At 53.6% G+C, this 19,966-nt stretch overlaps 1 protein-coding gene across 3 annotated transcripts in view; it reads right to left on the bottom strand.

The window, feature by feature from the left end:
• The window catches only part of CCDC18 (coiled-coil domain containing 18), a 1,360,824-nt gene that overhangs the window by 1,154,122 nt on the left and 186,736 nt on the right, over window positions 1-19,966 (bottom strand). For all 3 annotated transcript variants that reach the window (XM_078646342.1, XM_078646344.1, XM_078646343.1), the window contains one exon: window positions 14,191-14,300. In XM_078646342.1, coding sequence (XP_078502468.1) covers window positions 14,191-14,300 — 110 coding nt within the window. The remainder of the gene's footprint in view (window positions 1-14,190; window positions 14,301-19,966) is intronic.

The raw sequence follows: 19,966 nt of genomic DNA, 5'->3' as shown, positions 1-19,966 counted from the left end.
ATTTTGAGGACTCTGGGCCCTGATCTATTCAGTTCTGTGAGGAAGAAAAGGACGTCATCGGCGTAGAGCGCGATTCTATCGGACGATCCCGCATCCCATTCAACGCCTCGCATCTGCGCGTCCATACGCACCCACGCTGCCAACGGCTCCATTGCCAGGGCGAATAAATAGGGTGAAAGAGGGCAGCCCTGCCGGGTGCCCCTGCCTATAGGGAAGGGGCTGGACACCGCTCCCGCCACTCTCACAGATGCCGTCAGATCCGTGTACAGCAGCTGCAGGTATGAAAGGAAATGAGGTCCAAGGTTCAGGCGAGACAGGAGCGCACGGAGATAGACCCAACTCAGAGAGTCGAATGCTCTGTCAATGTCTGCCAGGAGGAGTGCCGCCGGAATCTTGGCAGCCCGGACCGCCTCCGCCACCACCTGCGCGCGTCTGATATTGTGCCTCGTCGCTCTGTGGGGCATGAACCCGGCCTGGTCTGGGTGGACCAAATCAGTAATGTATGGGAGAAGACGATTGGCCAGGGCTTTCGCCAGTATTTTCGCTTCAACATTTAGGAGCGATATCGGCCTATATGATTCATGCTGTTCAGGAGGCCTCCCAGGTTTACAAAAGACCACGATCTCCGCGTGTCGCCAGTCCGCCGGAAGGCGACCACATTCCCTGGCCGCCTCCAGTGCCCGTCTGTAATACGTCCCTAACTGGAGATGAAATGTCTTCATGAATTCACATGGGAAGCCATTGGGCCAGGGGCCTTACCAGTGTTTAGTTCTCCGAGTGCCGCATCCAGCTCCTCAGCCGACAGCAGGAGCTCAAGTCGAGCACGCCCCTCACCTGAAAGCGCTCGTGGCGGGAGGTCCGCAAGGAATTTGTCTACTTCCTCCGCTGGAAGAGACTCCCGAGGGGCATATTGGGCCGCATAGTATTGCGCAAAGCTGCTGGGGCCGTCACCGGATCCGCTACCTCATCACAAAGTCCTGGTAGGGATTGCGCCTGGAAGGTACCCTGACAAAGCCTATAAAGCATTGTGCTGGATTTATCTCCCCATTGATAGATTCTACTTTGTGTAGCCAAACATAACTGGCGAGCCTCATCCAGCAGCAGAGAAGTATACGACTGTTGCATCAGCAGCAGCTGCCCTACAGCATCTGCATCTCCCCCCGTGCTGCTCTTCTCCTCCAGATCCCGGACCCGATTCGCTGCCTCTTCTATATCCCCCCTACGGGTCACACGGGCTGCGGCACACCAGGCAATATCTACGCCACGGATCACGGGCTTTAGCGCTTCCCAAAGGGTCATATCATCGGTTTCGAGCCTATCATTGTTGATCCGACAGGCCGCGCGGGAGCATGGACGTGGAGTCCACCCTCCCTATCCAGGTTTGGGGAATAAACAGGTAGCCAATTCTAGAAAAGGACCTATGAACCGCAGAGACATATGTGTATTCGCGGCTATGTGTATGTTGGTATCGTCATGCATCAATCCAGCCCATCCCCTGCACCATGCTGCTCAATTTAGTGGGGGTATCCGCCATTAGACCCCCTCCAGGTCTACAACGATCCATACGCCCATTCATTACATCATTCCAGTCACCGCCCACTATCGCCATCACATTCTGGATTTCAGCCCACACATCAAACAATTTTTCTATGAGAGCCTCTTGCAGCGGGGGCGGGGCATACACACTACCAAAGACCATGGGTTCATCTCCCACCATCCCCTTAATGAAAACATATCTGCCGTGTGTATCAACCCACTGTGTCTCATGTACATAGGTCAATCTGCGATGGATTAGGACTGCGACCCACCGTGACCCTTTCACAAAGCCAGCATGAAATACTTGTTGGTAACCATGCCGTTGCAAGCTAAGGCTTTTGGTTCCCAGGAGGTGTGTCTCCTGCAAGAATAGCACGTCCGCCTTTTCCCTCTTCCCTAGCCGCAAGACTGCGCCCCTCTTTATTTTATCAAGCATCCCCCGCACATTCCAACTCACATCACGCAGTGTCACCCGTGGAAGGCCTGTCTCGTGGGTGTCAACCGCCATCGATGGGCAGATAGGTCAGGGCCCTAGGTGTCGGGGACCACACACACACACATAGAATGCTAACCAGACTCGAATGGACACTGTGCCGATACAAACTGTCCCAACCCCCCCCCCAACCCCTCCCTCGCTCCCCCCAACAGCCCCCCTACCCTTCCCTCGCCCCAAGCCATGTCTACAACTTCCCCACCACCCCCCCACCCCATACCTCAGCAACATTGAAGTACCTGTCGCGGTATAGAGTATCTCCAGCCCCCAACGGGAGGCTAAAGACCTACTATTCCAATGGATCCCCACCAACTACCCACCCAATCCTAACCAACCCCTTACCCAACTAACTTGGGGGGGTATGCACCCTGATGCGGACTGTCTCGTCTGTCCAAGCAAAAACCTCCCCCGGAGAGTTAAAGAACTGTGTCCGGGACTGGAATACCACTCGTAGGCGGGCCGGATAAAGCAGGGCGTATTGGATTTTAAGGTCTCGCAGTCGCGCCTTAGCTGCAGTAAAGGATTGTCGTTGTTGCTGTACCAGCTTAGTATAGTCCGGGAATATCAGAATTTTGTGGTTCTCATACATTAGGGGCTCCTTTGAGCGAGCTTGTCTCAGGATAGTGTCTCGGTCGTGATAATTGAGCAGTCTGGCTATCACTGGTCGAGGGCGAGCACCCACTGGCGGCTTTGGGAGAAGTGCCCGGTGCGCTCGCTCAATTACAAAGCAGCGCAAGAGGGACTCCGGGGGGAGCTACCCCTCCAGCCACTGGGTCAGGAATGCCTCCATGTTACCTTTCTCACTGTCCTCCGGAAATCCCACAAACCGCAGGTTGTTTCTCCGGGCCCGCCCTTCCGCGTCTTCAGCCCGGAGCGCAAGGCCCTTCTGAATCCCTTCCATGGTGGCCACTTTCTTTTTGAGGATCGCCACATCATCCTCCACTCCCGTGATTCTGGTTTCAGTTTCAGTGATACGGGCAACAGCATTGCGCAAATCCTGTCGGAGCAAGGTGACATCGGCCCCAACGGCCCCGATTTTTGCGTCTAGCATGTCTCTAGATTGTGTTATAGCTGCCATAAGGGCTGCATTATCTGGCCCCGGTCCCTGTTGACCTCCGGAGGCCCCCGCTCCACCACTCGGCCCTGTAAATTTGTCAATTGGGCCTTGTTTCGTAGCGCCGCCACTGTTGCCGCCCCTCGTCATGATGAGCCACGGGCGCGAGTATAGAGTCCAAGTAGGCAGTGGGGGCGCCGGCCAGTCGCTCCGTCCGCTCCGGGTGGGGACCTCCGATAGGATCTCTCCCGCTCTCTCGTCTTCAGTGGGGGGTCGTGTCCCAGCCTCCCAGAAGGCCTGTGTGCCTATTCACAGTGGCACACCACCTCACTCCACCACGGCGACACCCCCAGTCATTGGCGCCATTTTCAATGTTATGTCCCCCAGCGCCTCCGTCCAAAAGCCGATGGCCGTTCCACAGAGTAGTGCGCCCCCCGTTAAGGGCCTGCACCGCAGAGTCGCGGAGGTACACGCATCTGACCAGCCCCACACGTTGTCGTCCAGATGTCGGTCACCAAGTCCTCACAGGCCCCGGGGGGGGGGGGGTAAGAATACAGGAGCCCCCAATACTCCCAGGCTACCGCGGTCCGACTCGACCGCCGAATGGAATCGGCCTGTTCTGAGGGAGTGACCCCTCCCCCCCCTTAAAGCCGCTCGCCTCGCAATGGCAGCTTACTCCGCATCTGCTGGTGCCCCAGCTCCAGGACGGCGCCGGGACCCTTCGGCAGCCCTTTGTTGCGTGTCGTTCCCCGGCTGGGATCCGCGGCCCCGGATCTTCTGTGGCCGAAAATGGAAGCGGGCACACCTCTCTCCGCCGACCCCAGCGCCGCCGCACTTCCGGCCGGACCTCACCAAACTCGAGGTCCCGGCTTCTGCATGCGGCGCAGGCCTCACCGTCGCAGGACTCAGATCGCCAGAATTCGCGCTCCGAGGTCGCCCAAATCGCCACCGAGGCTCCCCCTCCGCCTCCAACAGTCAGTCACCCAGCCTGGGCTTCTCTGGGTCGGGGCGATGCAGGATAGTTACGAGGATATTGCGCCGGCGCGACGGAGCTCGCTTAGCTTGCATCCGCCATGCTTGCCGCATTGGCCACGCCTCATTGATCATTTCTAGCTGTACTGTTGATGTGCACTTGTAGAATCATACTTTCATTCAACATGAAACCAAAGGATTTTGTGCAGTCTATGCGGTACAAAAGGGGGTGGTGATGTACCGCTTTGTTCGCCATGAGTTGGTAGGGTATGCTCAGACGTGAGTCCCTTGCTCACTTTCCCACTGGATTCAAGCAAGCGTGGCTGAAGAAAGCTGAAATGCCAGAAATCGGTCCTAGGAAGCTTCTTTCCAGTCCAGGGAAGGCATGGCTTGGCAGTTCGGGCTGGACTGTTCCCATGAACCACAGGGTCAGACTGACTTGCATATGGCCATGTCTGAACTGAGGTGGCAGAGTGGGCTAAAGATCGGTGATGGATTAAACCCAGATCTGTTGACTGGGTGTGAGTGTTTGATTGGTTCAGATGCTCCGTCCATCACCACCCCCTTTTGTACTACTGAGGTAGAGCAGCAGTGAATGGTCGAAGCCCTTGCCCCAACTCATCACAACCTCTCTATACGATTCGGAGCTGCACAACTGCCTTAAATATTTTCCACTAAAACAAGCAGGGGTCGGGGCGTGGCTTCGCGGGCGAAGATGGTGGATGCAGCTTTCTAGAGCTCCCACCAGCCCGACATTAATCCGCTCATTTATCCTGGCTCCCGGACCTGACCTGCAGCCCACAAGAGTAGACGTTGTGGCGAACGGCCGGGGGGTACCTTCCGGAGTGGCTGGTGGAGCTCCCGGGCCCCCTGGAGTGGCGATAGCGGCGGCGGCGGCGGCGGCCTGAGGCCTAGTCCCGGCGAGTGCAGCCGGGGCCTCGATTTTGGCGACTCCCAGACGGGAGATCCTGGCGCTGGCTCACCGCCTCGCTTTTGGACTTGGCCCTGGGCTTTTGACTGGCGGCGGAGCAGGGAGTGGGAGCCCTGCAGTGCCCTCTATTGCGTGAGTGGCTGCCCGTGCTGTGGAGGCGTCAGCGGAGGGCTGCGGCCTGCACTGGGATCCGGAGTCTGGGACCTCGAGTTTGGAGGTCCCTGGCTGCTAGTGGTGTTGTCCGGAGGCGGCCTGGGTGGCGAAGCAGAGGGACCAACGGCGCAGTGGCCCCGGGGCGCGGTCCTGCCCAGTGTGCCCCGGACCGGCGGATGGCCTGAGGCTCACGCAGGGTGGCGCCCAAGGGAGTCTGAGGCTGTGGTAGCGGCGGTGAGGAGAGAGAAGTGAGTGTTCCGGGGGCCCCTGTGTGGGTAGACGAGGGGTCGGAGGGCCGCGGCCACAGCTGGTGTGCCTGAGGAATACCCCAGGAGATTGGACAGTGGAGTGAGGGGGCCCCTACAGTCCGAAGCCTGCGGCCGGCCACTGGAGGGTCTGGAGTGGAACCACAAGGCCCCTTGAAGGGCTCAACGAGACCGCACATACACCTCGGAGATGGACAGGTGCGGTGGTGTGGTGGCGGCGGTGCTGGGGCCTGGCTGATCCGGGTAACTTGGAAGTGCCCTAGGGAAGTCCTCCTGCCGGGGCAACGGTGATCCAGGGAAGGGGCAGCATTCTGAAGAGCGGGGCATAGAGCGGGGAGACATAGCCCGGCCGGAGCCACACCATATTCCTTGGACAGGAGGGCAGAGCTGCATAGGGGCCTGGGGTGTCCCTGGACAACGGAGGACGACTGCGTGGAGGAGCCGTGCGCCTGGGGGCGGTGGAGACTATTGTGTGGAGTGGCCCTTGTTAATATCGGTGGCACGGTGACTCCAAGCTGAGGCGTCTTTATCTGGTGAAAGCGGACTAAAGAGGGCAGCCTCCCTGTGCAACTCAGAAATGACCAGAGGCGGAGGTGGCAATGGGCCCGCCAAGCAGGGGCCCATTGATAAATACACCGGGCCGAGTGGGGGTCCCGGGGCATCTGGAGGCGGCCAGGGCACGGGGCCAGACAACGCGGCGCTCATGGCGGCGATAACTCAATCCAGGGACATGCTGGACGCCAAAATAGGAGCGGTTGGGGCCGATGTGACTCTACTGCGTCAGGACCTTCGAAATGCAGTGACTCGCATCACGGAGGCGGAATCCAGGATCTCGAGCCTGGAGGACGATGTGGGAACCTTAAAGCAGAAGGTGGCTGAGATGGAAAAAATTCAAAAAGGCCTTGCGCTCCGAGTGGAGGATGCCGAAGGGAGGACGCGCAGGAATAACCTTCGCTTTGTGGGTTTTCCCGAAGGATGCGAGTAGGGGAACATGGAATTCTTCTTGTCTCAGTAGCTAGAGGGCTGGCTCCCTGATGTTTTGTAATAGAGCGTGCACATAGAGCCCTGACGCAGAAGCCGCCTGCCGGGGAGCGGCCCCAGCCGGTGATAGCGAAGATTCTGAACTTTCATAACAGTGACACTATCCTACGGGAGGCGAGGGCAAAGGAATCTCTTACATTACAGAACCAGAAGATAATGGTCTTTCCGGACTATACTAAGATGGTACAACAACGACGACACTCCTTCGTAGCTGCCAAGGCGAAACTGCGAGGCCTGAAGCTCCAGTATTCCTTACTTTATCCGGCCCGCCTACGGGTGGTGTTTCAGTCACGGACCCACTTCTTTGATACCCCAGAGGAGGTCTTCAGGTGGACAGATGATACGGTGAGGGTCCGGCCACATGCCCAACCGGGCTTGAATCCAGGTCCGTCAAGGGTTTCATCACAGGAGCGGGGCGACCCAAGTGTCCTGAGTAAGAGGCAGAGGAGGTCTAGGTCGCGGAAGCGCTCCTCCTCTCGCAGTGGTACACAGGACGGAGCACCTGCTGACTCTGACCTCTCCGGAAAGGAACATTGAAGGACATCGGGTGCGAGTTTGTCTGCTGGTGCCGTGGCCCCCTGCTGGGAATGATCGGATGGCTGTGCTCCGCTGATCGGACAGTTGAGGGCTGAGGTTATAGAGACTGTTCGCTCTGCATATTCGTGGTTGTGTGGGGCTGCGGGGTGGGGTTCGGGGAGCTTGTACACAGGGGCTTGTTGCCTCCTACGTAGGTGGGAGTTGGCGGGGGGGTTCCTCTTGGTTGAGTGGGTAGTTGGGATTCATTGGTATGGTTGGCCTTGGGCGCTCTGTTTAGGGCCCGAGGTTGCCCATGCCGCGACAGATACTTCAGTGTTCTATGAGGTATAGGGGTGGGGGACGGGGAGTTGAGGGGGGTGTTTTGGGGGGGGGGGGGTGGGTGGGAGGGTCAGGGGGGGTTGGTGGGGGGTGCACGTGATTCCTAATGCCTTGCTAGTGATTGTGCTGTGTACTCTGGCCTGCTGCTGGGTGCTCTTGTTTTGTGTCCCATGGGATCATGGCTGATGCATCAACTCCGGGGCTCCCTGGGGCGTCCATGCGCATACTGAGTTGGAATGTTAGGGGGATGTTGGATAAAATCAAGAGGCGAGCAATTCTGCGATGGGGGAAGAGGGAAGCGGCGGATGTACTACTGCTACAGGAAACGCATATGATGGGGACGAAAGTGCTTAGTTTGCAACGATTTGGCTACCAACAGGTTTTTCATGCTGGTTTTTCTAGAGGCTCCAGGGGGGGTCGCCATCCTGGTCCATCGCAGGTTGGCTTACGTTCATGAGCGACAGTGGCTGGACCCGCAGGGTCGATATGTCTTTGTGAAGGGAATGGTGGGTACGGAATCTGTTGTGCTTGGGAGTGTATATGCCCCTCCCCCACTGCAGTGGTCCCTGGCTGAGAGGTTGTTTGCGGTGTGGGCGGAAATCCCGGAGTTCCTGGCAGTACTGGGAGGAGATTGGAATGATGTGATGGATGCAAGCATGGACCGTCGGAGACCGCAGGGGACACCGACTGCTGCTACCCCCACCCGGTTGAGTGCGATGGTGGAAGGGTTGGGCTGGGTGGATGTTTGGCAGCACTTACACGCTAAGGCCCGTGAGTATACCTATGTTTCAGCTGTGCATGGTTCCTTCTCGCGACTGGACTGTGTCTTTGTGCCCTGTGCATTTCTGAGAAGGGTCGAGGGACAGATATTTTGCCTAGGGGGCTATCTGACCATTCCCCGGTAGCCGTAGATATTGAATTGCATAGGAGGAGACAACCTTTTCGATGGAGGATGTCCTCATGGCATCTCCAACAGGCTGATTATGTGCACCATATGCGGGGGGCGATTGCCCATTATTGGCAGGAGAACCTCGGGGCAGATATGGATGGGACTGTGGTCTGGGAAGCCATGAAGCCCACATTGAGGGGAGTCGATATAGCGTGGTGTGCGGCAGCCCCGTCGCCGACGTAAGGAGGCCATAGTTGCAGCAGTGGCGCGCGTGGAGGTTCTTAAGTGGCGGTGCCAGGGGGTGGGAGACGATGTGGCGGTGCGGCTACTCCTGCAGGCACAACAGTCCTATGCGTCCGTGTTATTGGATGAGGCCAGACAGGCGTGGCTAGCCACGCGAAGTAGGATTTACCAGTGGGGGGACAAGTCCTGTACTATGCTCCATAGATTGTGTCACGTACTCTACAGCCACTCACACTGCCGGGACTCGCGGATGAAGACGGAGTCACAATGACGTTCCCGGTGGAGTTGGCTGCTAGTTTTGCCCGATACTACGCGCTGCAATATGCACCGCAGGATTGCCTTCCGGCTGATGCGGTCGATAAATTTATTGCTGACCTGCCCCCGAGGGCAGTCTCTGACGAGACGCGAGCGGCATTGGCACTCCCTCTCACGGCGGAGGAGCTGGGTGATGCGCTGGGACAGCTCAACACTGGTAAAGCGCCCGGGCCGAGTGGCTTCCCGTGTGAATTCTACAAAAAATTGCAACTTGCGTTGGAGGCAGCGCGGGAGCTGGGTCGGCTGCCGGCTGACTGTCGCCACGCTGAAGTGGTGGTGTTCCAGAAACCGGGTAAGCCACCCGACCGACATGACTCATATCGCCCCATATCTTTGCTTAACATTGAAGCTAAGTTGCTGGCAAAGGCGTTGGCAAATCGTCTTCTCCCCTACGTGGCGGATTTGGTTCACCCGGACCAGGCTGGCTTTATGCCGCACAGGGCAACGCGGCACAATATTAGACGGGCGCAGACGGCGGTGGACGCGATGGGGGCCACGGGGGAGCGGGCAGCCCTACTGTTGGCAGATATTGATAGGGCGTTTGACTCTGTGAGCTGGACCTACCCGTTTGCGCTCCTGCCCCATCTTAACCTGGGCCCTGTGTTTATTTCGTATCTCAAGCTGTTGTATACTGACATTACGTCATCGGTGCGAATCTCTGGGGCGGTTTCTGAGAGGTTTCCAATTGGTCGGGGTACCCGCCAGGGTTGCCCGCTATCCCCGTACTTATTTGCGCTGGCCATGGAGCCCCTGGCCTCTTGGGTGCGAATCGATGCGCAGCTACGGGGCTTTAGGTGGGACGGGGGACTTACTGACAGGATCGCACTTTATGCGGATGACATCCTCTTCTTCCTCACGGATTTGGATAGATCGGGCCCACGGGTATTGGAAATTATGCGCATATTTGGCGAGGTATCGGGTCTCTATCTTAACCCGCGTAAATCCACTCTATGGGTGCTGGGCGATGGGGCGTATGCGGGTTCCTGGGCGTCAGCCTTACAGGTGGCGGTCGGGGGCCTGATGTATCTTGGCGTGTTCCTGTCTGAGTCCGCAGTGATCTCTTGGGAGCGCAATATGATACTATATATGGAAGGTCTGCGATCTTTAAAATGGTCGCACTCCCGCGCCTCTTGGATCAGCTGCAGAACCATCCGCATTCGGTCGCCCCTCAGTGGTTCCGGCAAGTTAATTCTGTACTGGGACGCTTCTTGTGGGCTGGAGGTGCCGCCAGAGTGGCGCTGCGTACCTGTTTCCTATCCACGTATTGTGGTGGTCTTGCGACGTCTGACGTGCTGTCGTATTACCAGGCCTCCCACTGGTTAGTGTTGAATGAATGCTGGTACGGAGATAGAGGAGACCCGGCCTATGCCTTAGAGCGCTCGTTGATGGGTGTTAACACGCTGCACACGATCTTGTACTCGGCCAGACTACGGAGGCAGTTCCCCGTGCCACGCAAGAGGTTTTTGGGGTATGGCGACAGGCGCTCGGTCGCATGGGTTGGTGGGGTAAATTGACAGCGGAGACTCCTCTATGGAATAATGGGCGACTCCCCGCATTGGCCTCGCTGGCGGGGTTTGGCGGATGGGATTCTATTGGGATTTTTTCGCTGGGAGATGTTATGACCGGAGTAGCCCTCAAGTCGTTCCAGGAGCTTAGAGACGAGTTCCATATGCCTAAAACCCAATTTTTCAAATACCTGCAGTTTCGCCACGCGCTTGAGCCCAGTTTAGTGGGTCTGGAGTCGCTGCCGGAGTTCAGCCCCCTGGAAGCGAAAGTTTTCATGGGAGACCTTGGGGATAAGAAGGTGTCACGTATTTACCAAACCCTAGTCATTCATTGTTCCTCTGCCCTACTTGCATTAAAGGAAGCCTGGGAAGGGGACGTTGGACCCCTGGATGAAGATGATTGGAGGGAGGCTTTGGAGTCCCCATGAGGGACTGCTATTGCGGTGCGTCTCAGGCTCGTCCAATTTAAATACCTGCATAGGGCTTACTATACACGGGAGCGGCTGTGGAAAGCAGGTTTGATCGGGTCCCCGGAGTGTTTGCGATGTGGAGCTGACATGGGTACTCTGCTGCATACTGTGTGGTCTTGTGCTGGCCTGACCAGGTTCTGGACGGGTGTATGGAGCTGTCTGTCGGAGGTGTTGGGGTGGGATGTTCCCCGTACTCATCGACTGGGCCTTCTGCATGTGCTGGAGGGCGTGGGGGGGAATACCTACAAGCGCCACCTCTTGTTGCTGGGTCTTGTCGTAGCCAAACGGGATTTGGCACAAGCATGGAAGAGTGATCGAGCCCCCCCGCTGATCGTATGGAAGGCAGGGATGGATTACTATATGGGGCTGGAGCGCCCAGTATTTGAGGCCCGAGGATGTCCCTGAAAACATTACAAAATTTGGAAGAGGTGGGCGGAATATAGGGGTTTAACTCTAGTGCCTCCAGTGGAACCCGACGATGGTATAGATTTGGAAGATGGAATCCAGGCTTGAGGAAGCACATGTTTTCTGGCTTTCTACAGACAGTTACTTAAGGCTTACTGTGATTACGTGTACTGGGTTAGGGAGGGATAAGGGGTGGGTAGGTGGGTCACTGGGTGGACGCGGGTGGGATAGGTGGGGTTGTTTGTGATTGGGTTTGTGAGATGCTCATACATGTTTTGATATTTGGCAGGGATCTCCTGACTGTGGAGAACTGCGTATATGCCTTACCTGATCAATAAAATAAAATTTTGTTGTGAAAAAAAACAAACAAACAGGGGTCAGTCAACATCCCAAGAGGGCCACACTCCTACCAGTTGTTTTTATTTGTATACTCCTTCTCCTTTCTTTTCCCCAACACCATGTAAGGGGGCCACCCTCCTCACTAATGCCGGCCATGGGGGTGTACTCCCAGCCTCCATAAGCTCAACATACATGTGTGCGCGAACCACCCCTAATATGAATCCAATTCAGCGTTGGACTACTCATTACAAAATAATTAAAAAATTGTATGCAATCTGTTGACTATCCTATGTATGGTAATGGTGCTCGCAAGGGTGTACCCATTGTGCAGGGGACTGCCCATTCGCTCAAGCGCTTGCAAGTGACTGTATAATAACTTACACAGTTGCACTCAAACAAATTGAGAGGTGGGACATAATGCATGATGGGCCTACTGATGTTATACTCAGGTTTCTCTTTCTGCTCCCCGAGTTCATCTGTTTATTGATGAGTATACAAACAGCACCACAGCCGTGGAATAATGGATGTAAAGCACAGACTACGCCAACCAGCCACATGCAACTGGTCATCCGTATAAGCACTCTTAAATATACGTCCCTCTCCTCGCAGCTAACTGCTCCATGCCATGCGTCATATGACTACGTCTTGTAATGCTGCCCTAACATGCACCATGTAATGTATAATATCAGATGTGCAAAATCGCATAAATGTTTGTAACAAAAATCAATAAACAGATTTAAACAAAATAAGAGTAGATTGGCTTTCACAAGAAGATAGAGGGAAAGGTTGGAATCATTTAAATGAGTGGGTCATTATTTTGTGACCGAATATGCCTTGAGAAACCATACATTGTTAACATTAGCATTGAGAAAATGGTCCCTGCTAGAGCGAATTGGGGTTCTCCTTGCATATCGTAGTTTAGAGCCCATACCCTGCCACCTTTCAACCAGATTTTCACGTTGCAAGGTCACGGTGAGGCCATTTTAGGGAGTCTTCTGGATTGACTACAACAAGTTGCATTATTCCACCTATAGTTTCCTTCTTCATTGTGGTGCACTCATCTCCTTGGGGTTTGTTAAGATAACATGAAATCATGAACCTTATTGTCCTTGTATAAATGGCTGCTTCGGTCATTAGCTTTCTATCGCTCAACTGTTGGATGTTTTTTACTTTAAAATGTTTCAGATACACTTTTTTAAAATGTCGGACTCTTTCTTGTGTATTAAGCTACTGAGGCATTTTAAAAAATAGCTTGTGAATAGTGTCAAACGAACAAAAGAGTTCAATCCATGGTGGAAATCATTTATGGTACAGATTGTACTGTAGTTCAGCGATTACCTACAGCTCATATTAAACGCTGAATTACAATACATGTGTTTCAGCAGTGTTGTTCCACAAATGACGAGGCGTACTGAGTGCCCGTCAACCATGCAGGAAGGATGGATATGGTAAGTTTTGGTTACAAGGAACAAAGGACTTTTTGTTTGTAATATTGACAAAAGCCAGTACAGAAATACGTAGAATCCAAACCAGCCCTGTATGTAGAGCTTATGAATCGGAATGGTCAGGTTGAGATAGATTAACAGAAAGGTACAAAATGCTACAGCCATATGGCAGTATATATGATAAACTGCACAGTAGCATTGTAAATTGAGATACCTGTAAAAATGACACTGATCCAAACAAATCCAAAAATCCTTTGAGGACCGCTCAAATAAAAATATCAGAGGTAGAGGGAATGGGGGAGTTGTCACTTAAGGATATTCAGTACAAACTCCATGCTTCAGACAGAGCTTTTGTATACTGAACCACACTGTTGTAGCACTGACAACATTTGAAAAAAAATGCCTTAAAGAAAAAAAACACGCACATCTGCCAGTAAAAACAATCTATGAAGGTGAGGGGACGTGGCAACACCGTGAAAAAGGGAAGCAGTCACAATCCACTAGAGAAATGACTCTAGCCAACTTTGAAACAAATCAGCAGGGTGCTTTGTAAAGGTCTACATAGACAATGCCTGTGCAAAGGCAAAGCGGTAAGTGAAGATAAGTAGGGAACTCACCAGAACTACATTTAAAAGAAATGCAACATTAAAAGATCTGAACCTACATCACCCAATCGTAGATCTAATCGCACCATATGAATACAATTTTGCCACCAACGAGATAGAGCCTAACACCACCTTAACCCAATCAACACATGTTGACCAAGCCAGCACCTTTAAGAAACCCTAAGAGAACGTGTGTGCATACGTTTCACACCATAGAAACTAATAATACAATAATAATAAGAAATCACCTGACAGGCTGATCAGGCACAGACCAGAGAAGGAAATCTGCATAAACTAGTGTTAGAAATCAAAAAGGAGAGTGAAGGGACAACTGAAAGAATGAACAATGAATATCTAGGTTTTAATGCTTAGAAATGGGCATGGTTACATGTACTGATATTGTTTTTAGAACTTTTTGCATTCTCTTACTTTCTGCTTTTGAGTTGCTTAATTTTGAAACAATCCTAGTGGTTTCAGAAGCGAAAGACGCCTGTGACATCATATGCAATGAAAATCGTATAACCTTTGATATTAAAGACATCGTAGGGAACACGAAGAGTAGAGAAAAAATATATATACATTTCGATATAAATGTTAAAAATTGGATCAGTAAATGATAACACACTCTGATAAACACATGGTTTAGGCAAAGCTACTGCTTGAACCTCCTTACCTCAAGGCTTTATCTTGTGCCTCAACTTCAGCTTCCAACTTATGAAGCTGTTGTTCTAGCAGAGGAACGCTTAATGAATGTGGCCCAATAGTAGACTCAAAATAGTTAACCTGTATAAAAAAAATGGGAAAAAAATTTGCTCAAACAAGTGTAAAATTAGAAATTTAGTTCAAATGTCACCAGTACCAGTATATTGACATATGTCATAGCTTAGGACTAAAAATACCACATAAAGATTTCAAGTTAACTTAAACACAACTATTGGTCCTGGTTTACGTCTGCTAAAGCAACATGACATTCCAAAACCTCAAAAACTCATGTACAACATAATTAGGACATCTTTGCCAAAGCCTTAGCCAGCAAGGTTTAGAGAAGTCTTTTAACCCCAAAGTTTGCAGCTGTCAGCCATATCTGCAAATTACAGTTTAAAAGGCCATTGATAAAAAAGAATTCAGTTCTCTTAATTCCAGTAGAGTTTTCACAGTACCAAAAATACCTCAGCTGGTGGCTTCACCCACCATACGCATCTTTACAAATAGGTCAGCAGGCTGGGCAGCAGCTTCCTACTTTTCAACTGAAAGTCTCACCGGTTCATGAAGCACAAAGCTTCTGGACTGGTACTGTCCAAGCACATACACTGCACAGGTCGTGCAGTACAGCTTGTGATCAGCACTTCTATCTAGGACTTCTCCTCAAAGGAGAAAAAGGAAAATGCCCAAGACATTTCAGCATTTAGGGATAGTATTTTCGAAGGGGAGGATAGTAATGCACTAGCTCTGAACTTGGTTACCAGGGGTTACATATGAGTAAAGGACATGATGGAAGGGGTTACAGCGGAGGAGTCAGACTAGCGGCAGACCTCATGGTGTGGGCCGAAATGATTAGACTACTAATTAAGCCATGAAATAATATTCCTACGTGAGCTGCGACTATTGGAATGGAGTGGATTGGCGATACCCGATGTCAGATGGTAGCTCGGCTCCAGTGCCAAGGGGGGTGCTGCATTTGGTGCGCCTGTTAAGAGTGAATATGGGCACTGAACATTTGGTGAGTTGCTCATTGTAGCTATTTGATGACTGGGGATCACTTTGGGTCATGGCCACCCTCCATGTAGCTGGGCAGGTGGGCGCCACCATGGATGGTAAATAGGTGGGAACCTGTAAGAGTGACTTTCAAAGATTTAAGTGTTCCTGTGTACCTCATAAATTGATTACACAAAATCTGATATTCCTGGAAAGTGCAGTTGTAGGATTCAGGGTAGGGTAGAAGAGCGTGCTAGTGTTCATGGGGTTTGAATATTTCCAGAAGTGCTTTGGATCAAATGTATTATACAATGATGGAATTAGAATCACATTTATTGCGTGACGTCTGTCTCAATTTATCTGAGCACCGAACCAGCTCACTCAGCAGGCATTGTAGAACAGACTGTTGTACTCTTGGAGAGTTCAGTATACTAAGAAAGTCTTGGTCGGGGGGCGTGGCTAGCTGGCCATGATGGCGGTCGGAGGTTGTTAGAGCTCCGGTGCCGCCGGGAAGCCACCATCCTGTGACGGCCGCTACAGAGCTGATTAACGCCTAGGAGGGGACACTCCTGCATGCGCTGCCCTCCCAGGCGACTTGGGCCGAATTTGGAGCCTCCGGCAGACACAGAAGCGGAGCGGCGAGACCCGGTACTGTTGCGGCCTGGTCCCTTGTCAAAAGTCGGGGCCTCGAGTTTGCGGCCGGCCGGACCTGCCCGGGCTCTGGTGCAGCCTCTGCGGGGCAGAATGTTATCCCGCGGCGACCGTGCCTGACTGTGGAGGCCCAGATTACTCTGGGGGCCCCCGGGGCAGCTGTGGGCTGCAAGGAAAGACCAGCGGAGCCCGATGAAGAAACAGCCTACTCCCCCTGGGAACGCCCAGGGACTCGGGTCGGGGACACGCACACCGGCGGTGGCGCCCAGAGCCAGAGACTTCGGCGCTGCACTGGGCTGGCCCGCAGTGGACATGCACTCCTCGGCAGCATCTCGGGGGACGGACAGCGGCAGTGAGGCGGACGTCCTCTCCCCCTCCTCCCCCAGAACTTACTACCTGAAGCGGCGCCCCGACCGCTGCCCTAGCGTGCGCCGGGTGGCGGAGTACCGAGGAAGGTGCTGGACGGAGGAGCCCCACAACCCTACTCAATTGACTGGTGAGGGGCCCGAGGGCGAGGAGGGGACACCGTCTTCAGGCGATTCCTGATTTCGAGCCAGGATTTCTCCTGCTCCTCTTCCCCCTCCCCCCCCCCTCTCTATCCCTGCCTCTCTGAATCCTTCTGGGGGCGGCCGTGGCTGGCAGTAGAGCAGCCGCTTACCGTGGGCTGGACCTTGAGATGGTGCACACCGATTGCAGACGCCGTGGGGACACTGGGACCACCTGAACTATCGTGCTGTGACCCCGAGGGGGTGTGGAGGGAGGTGCTGCGACATCTGAGAGGAGGTGAGAAGCGGCTATAACACCTGGTGACCTGGTGGGGGAGGGGCACCTGGAAGGGCCGGGGGCTGCCTGGAGTGCCCCCCGCGCGGGCGATCACGCCCGGTGGCTGGCGATACCTGACTGAGCAAACATGGTCCGGAAGGGAGCTCGGACAATGGATGGGAAGGAGGGGCCAGCAACTACAGGTCCGGCCCTGGGGGCCGCGCCGGATGGATCTGTGCTAACGCCCCTTGACCAAGCCTCGGGCGGGGATCAGCAAGCTGACAAGCTGGATTTGATCCTGCAAGAGATCAGAGACTCTCGCCTCGCCATGGAAACGCAATTAGGAGCCCTCACTACTAATCTCTCTTTATTAAAAGAGGACCACTGCAAACTGGTGGCAGGCCACACTAACTCTATCAAGCAACTGCAGGAGCAGGTGACGACCCTCATGGACCGCGTGGAGGACGCTGAAGGGCGTAACCGACGCAATAACATCCGCGTCATTGGGCTTCCGGAACGCAGTGAGGGGACCCGAGCAACGGAGTTCATGGAGAGGTGGTTCCGCGATCACGTCGCCCCGGAGGACCTGTCGCCGTTCTTCTGTACGGAGCGGGCACACCGGATCCCTACAGGTCGGCCAAAGGTGGGTCAGCCACCGCGACCACTGATTGTCAAGATCCTGAACTACCGGGACAGGGATATGCTCCTTCAGAAAGCCCGGGAGAAGTCGGTCATTGAATATGAAAACCAGCGAATCTCACTATACCCGGACTATACCAATCAAGTACAAAGGCAGAGGTCCTCCTACTTTGTGGTCAAGAAAAGGCTCCAGAAAGCAAACCTCCGGTACGCCCTGTTATTCCCAGCTCGCCTCAAGATAATCTATGACAACAAGACCCACTTCTTCGAGAGCCCCACTGACGTGGAAGAGTGGTTGGAGGTGATGGGCGTCGAGGCAACTCAAGGGGAAGCATCCGGCGGCTCCGGGAGTGGCTCAGATCGTAGAGGACGAACTGCCCCCACATCGACGGTGCAACCCAGACGACGCAAGCCCTCTGTCGCACAACAGAGGGAGGACCAGATGACGGCAGTCAACATGGTGGGCTCCTTTTGGGATGAACAGGAACTAATTAACACAGACACGGAAGACAGTACACTACAGACTCAGAACATAGCGTGATTCTGTTCCCGACTGACGCCGCGAGCGGCGGACGAACTACTGGATAATGGACAGGAGTAACGGCGCAAATTGGAGTGCCCTATGACTGTCTCATACTGATATCCTTTTGATGGTGAATTGCGCAGGGTTGGGGGGTACGGGATGGAGGATACGGACACTATGCATGTTCGGGGGGTACTTTATTCTGTGACAATTGGAGATTGAATCCACACTACGGCATTGGGGGCCCGGCCCGTGATGGGTGTACTTTATTGCCTGGTTGTATTAGACATTTGCAAGCTGAGATTCCCGATTGATGATAATGTGAGCGGGGCGCGCATGAGGCCCCCCCATCCTTTTCCTCCCCCCCTTTCTTTTCTTCCTCCTCCCCACCCCCTTTTTCCCCTCTTCCCCTCCTGCCCTCTGGAGGTCGCTGAGAGTAATATAGATTATACACAGGCTTCCCCGGCGGCGCCGTTGGTGGACAGGGTCCATGCTATGCCAACCCCCCAATGGCAAATGCACCAATGTTTGGTTTGTTATGGTTTACCTTTCATGGTTCGGCACAGCAATGTTCTCTAGCTGCGCCAAGGGAGTTCAAGTTTGGGGTGGGCAGAAGTATGTCTCCTGGTTATTATTGATAATACTTGTGCTGCAGTCGAGGGCACTGTTTCTAGCGATACTTCTTACCGAATATGGCTGACACTATAGGGAAGTATAGGCTGGCTACCTGGAACGTGAGGGGACTTGGCGCCATACAAAAAAGACAGAGTACATGCATTCTTACTCCGACAACATGTCCACATTGTATTCCTACAGGAGTCCCACCTAACACACTCCGAGACACTCACACTTCGGAAGAAGTGGCGTGGAACTGTATTCTCTACAACATATTCCGCTTTCTCCAGAGGGGCTACCATCTGGGTGAGACACGGTACTCCCTTTGTGCAACTGGGAAGGAGAGTTGATGACCAGGGTAGGTATATCCTAGTGAAAGGCACACTGGACGACACACTCTTAGTTCTGGGCAGCATATACGCCCCGAACTTTGATCAGGAGACATTCCTTGCGAGAGTGGGAAGAGCACTGGCTGATTGGGGGGACATCCCTTGGATTTTAGGGGGAGATTGGAATATGGTTTTAGACGTAGACCTTTATAGGTCGCACCTCCCCCCTCCAGACGATAGGTATTCACAGAATGGCGGACTTTTTTAGGACATGGTCGCAGGGCTGGGGTCTGACAGATACGTGGCGAACACTCCACCCGACGCACAGAGAATTTTCCTACTATTCCCCGGTGCATGCCTTACATACCCGACTAGATACATTCCTGTGTACTAACTCTCTGGTGTCTAAATGCACGTCCTCAGATTACTTGGCTAAAACCTTCTCCGATCACAGACCTCTGACACTTGACTTGCACTGGGGACGGGTGCCATCTCCGGTGCCAACCTGGAGACTTAATACGCTACTGTTGGAGGATGGCCACTTCCGTGAATCCATGTCGGTCACCTTAGACAATTACTTCCGAGAGAACTGGGATACAGTGGCCTCTAACTTGGTGGTGTGGGACGCTATGAAGGCCGTGATTAGGGGGGCAGCCATTGGTCAGGTAGTGGGTGCTAGGCAGGAGATCCACAGGAAACTGTGTGACGTAGAGACTCGTCTCCAGGCCCTAGAGTCGGCAGTGGGCGAGAACCCCGATCGCAAGGGGGAGTTACGACTGCGCAATATAGAGCATGCTGAACTCTTAGAAATACTGAGAATTATTGACCACAAAGACTACTTACGACGACAACAGGATGAATCGGACAGGTCAGGCGCTTTACTGGCTCGGCTGGTACAAGATAGACCCGAGATCCCAGTGATTACACAGATTAGGGATAGCACGGGAGGACTGGTGAATACGCAACTGGCCATAAATTACGCTTTCAGGGATCACCTTAGTGCGCTATATGCCTCCCCCCCCCCCCCATGGAGGACCATGAGGAGATGATAGACTTTCTGAGGGGCCTGCCTTTCCCAGCCCTGACTCGAACAGAGCAGGAGGAGATGGGCGGACCCATCACGCAACAGGAAATCAAAATAGCCATCCGATCTCTAAACCGAGGTAAGACTCCTGGACAGGACGGATTGCCGGTAGAGTTTTATCAGACTTACTCTACGACCTTAGTCCCCGTCC

This window comes from Lissotriton helveticus, chromosome 1_1 (genome assembly GCF_964261635.1).
Source record: "Lissotriton helveticus chromosome 1_1, aLisHel1.1, whole genome shotgun sequence".
Lineage (NCBI taxonomy): Eukaryota > Metazoa > Chordata > Amphibia > Caudata > Salamandridae > Lissotriton > Lissotriton helveticus.
Note: the sequence above shows the minus strand (reverse complement) of the source record. Positions and strands in the feature narration are given on the sequence as shown.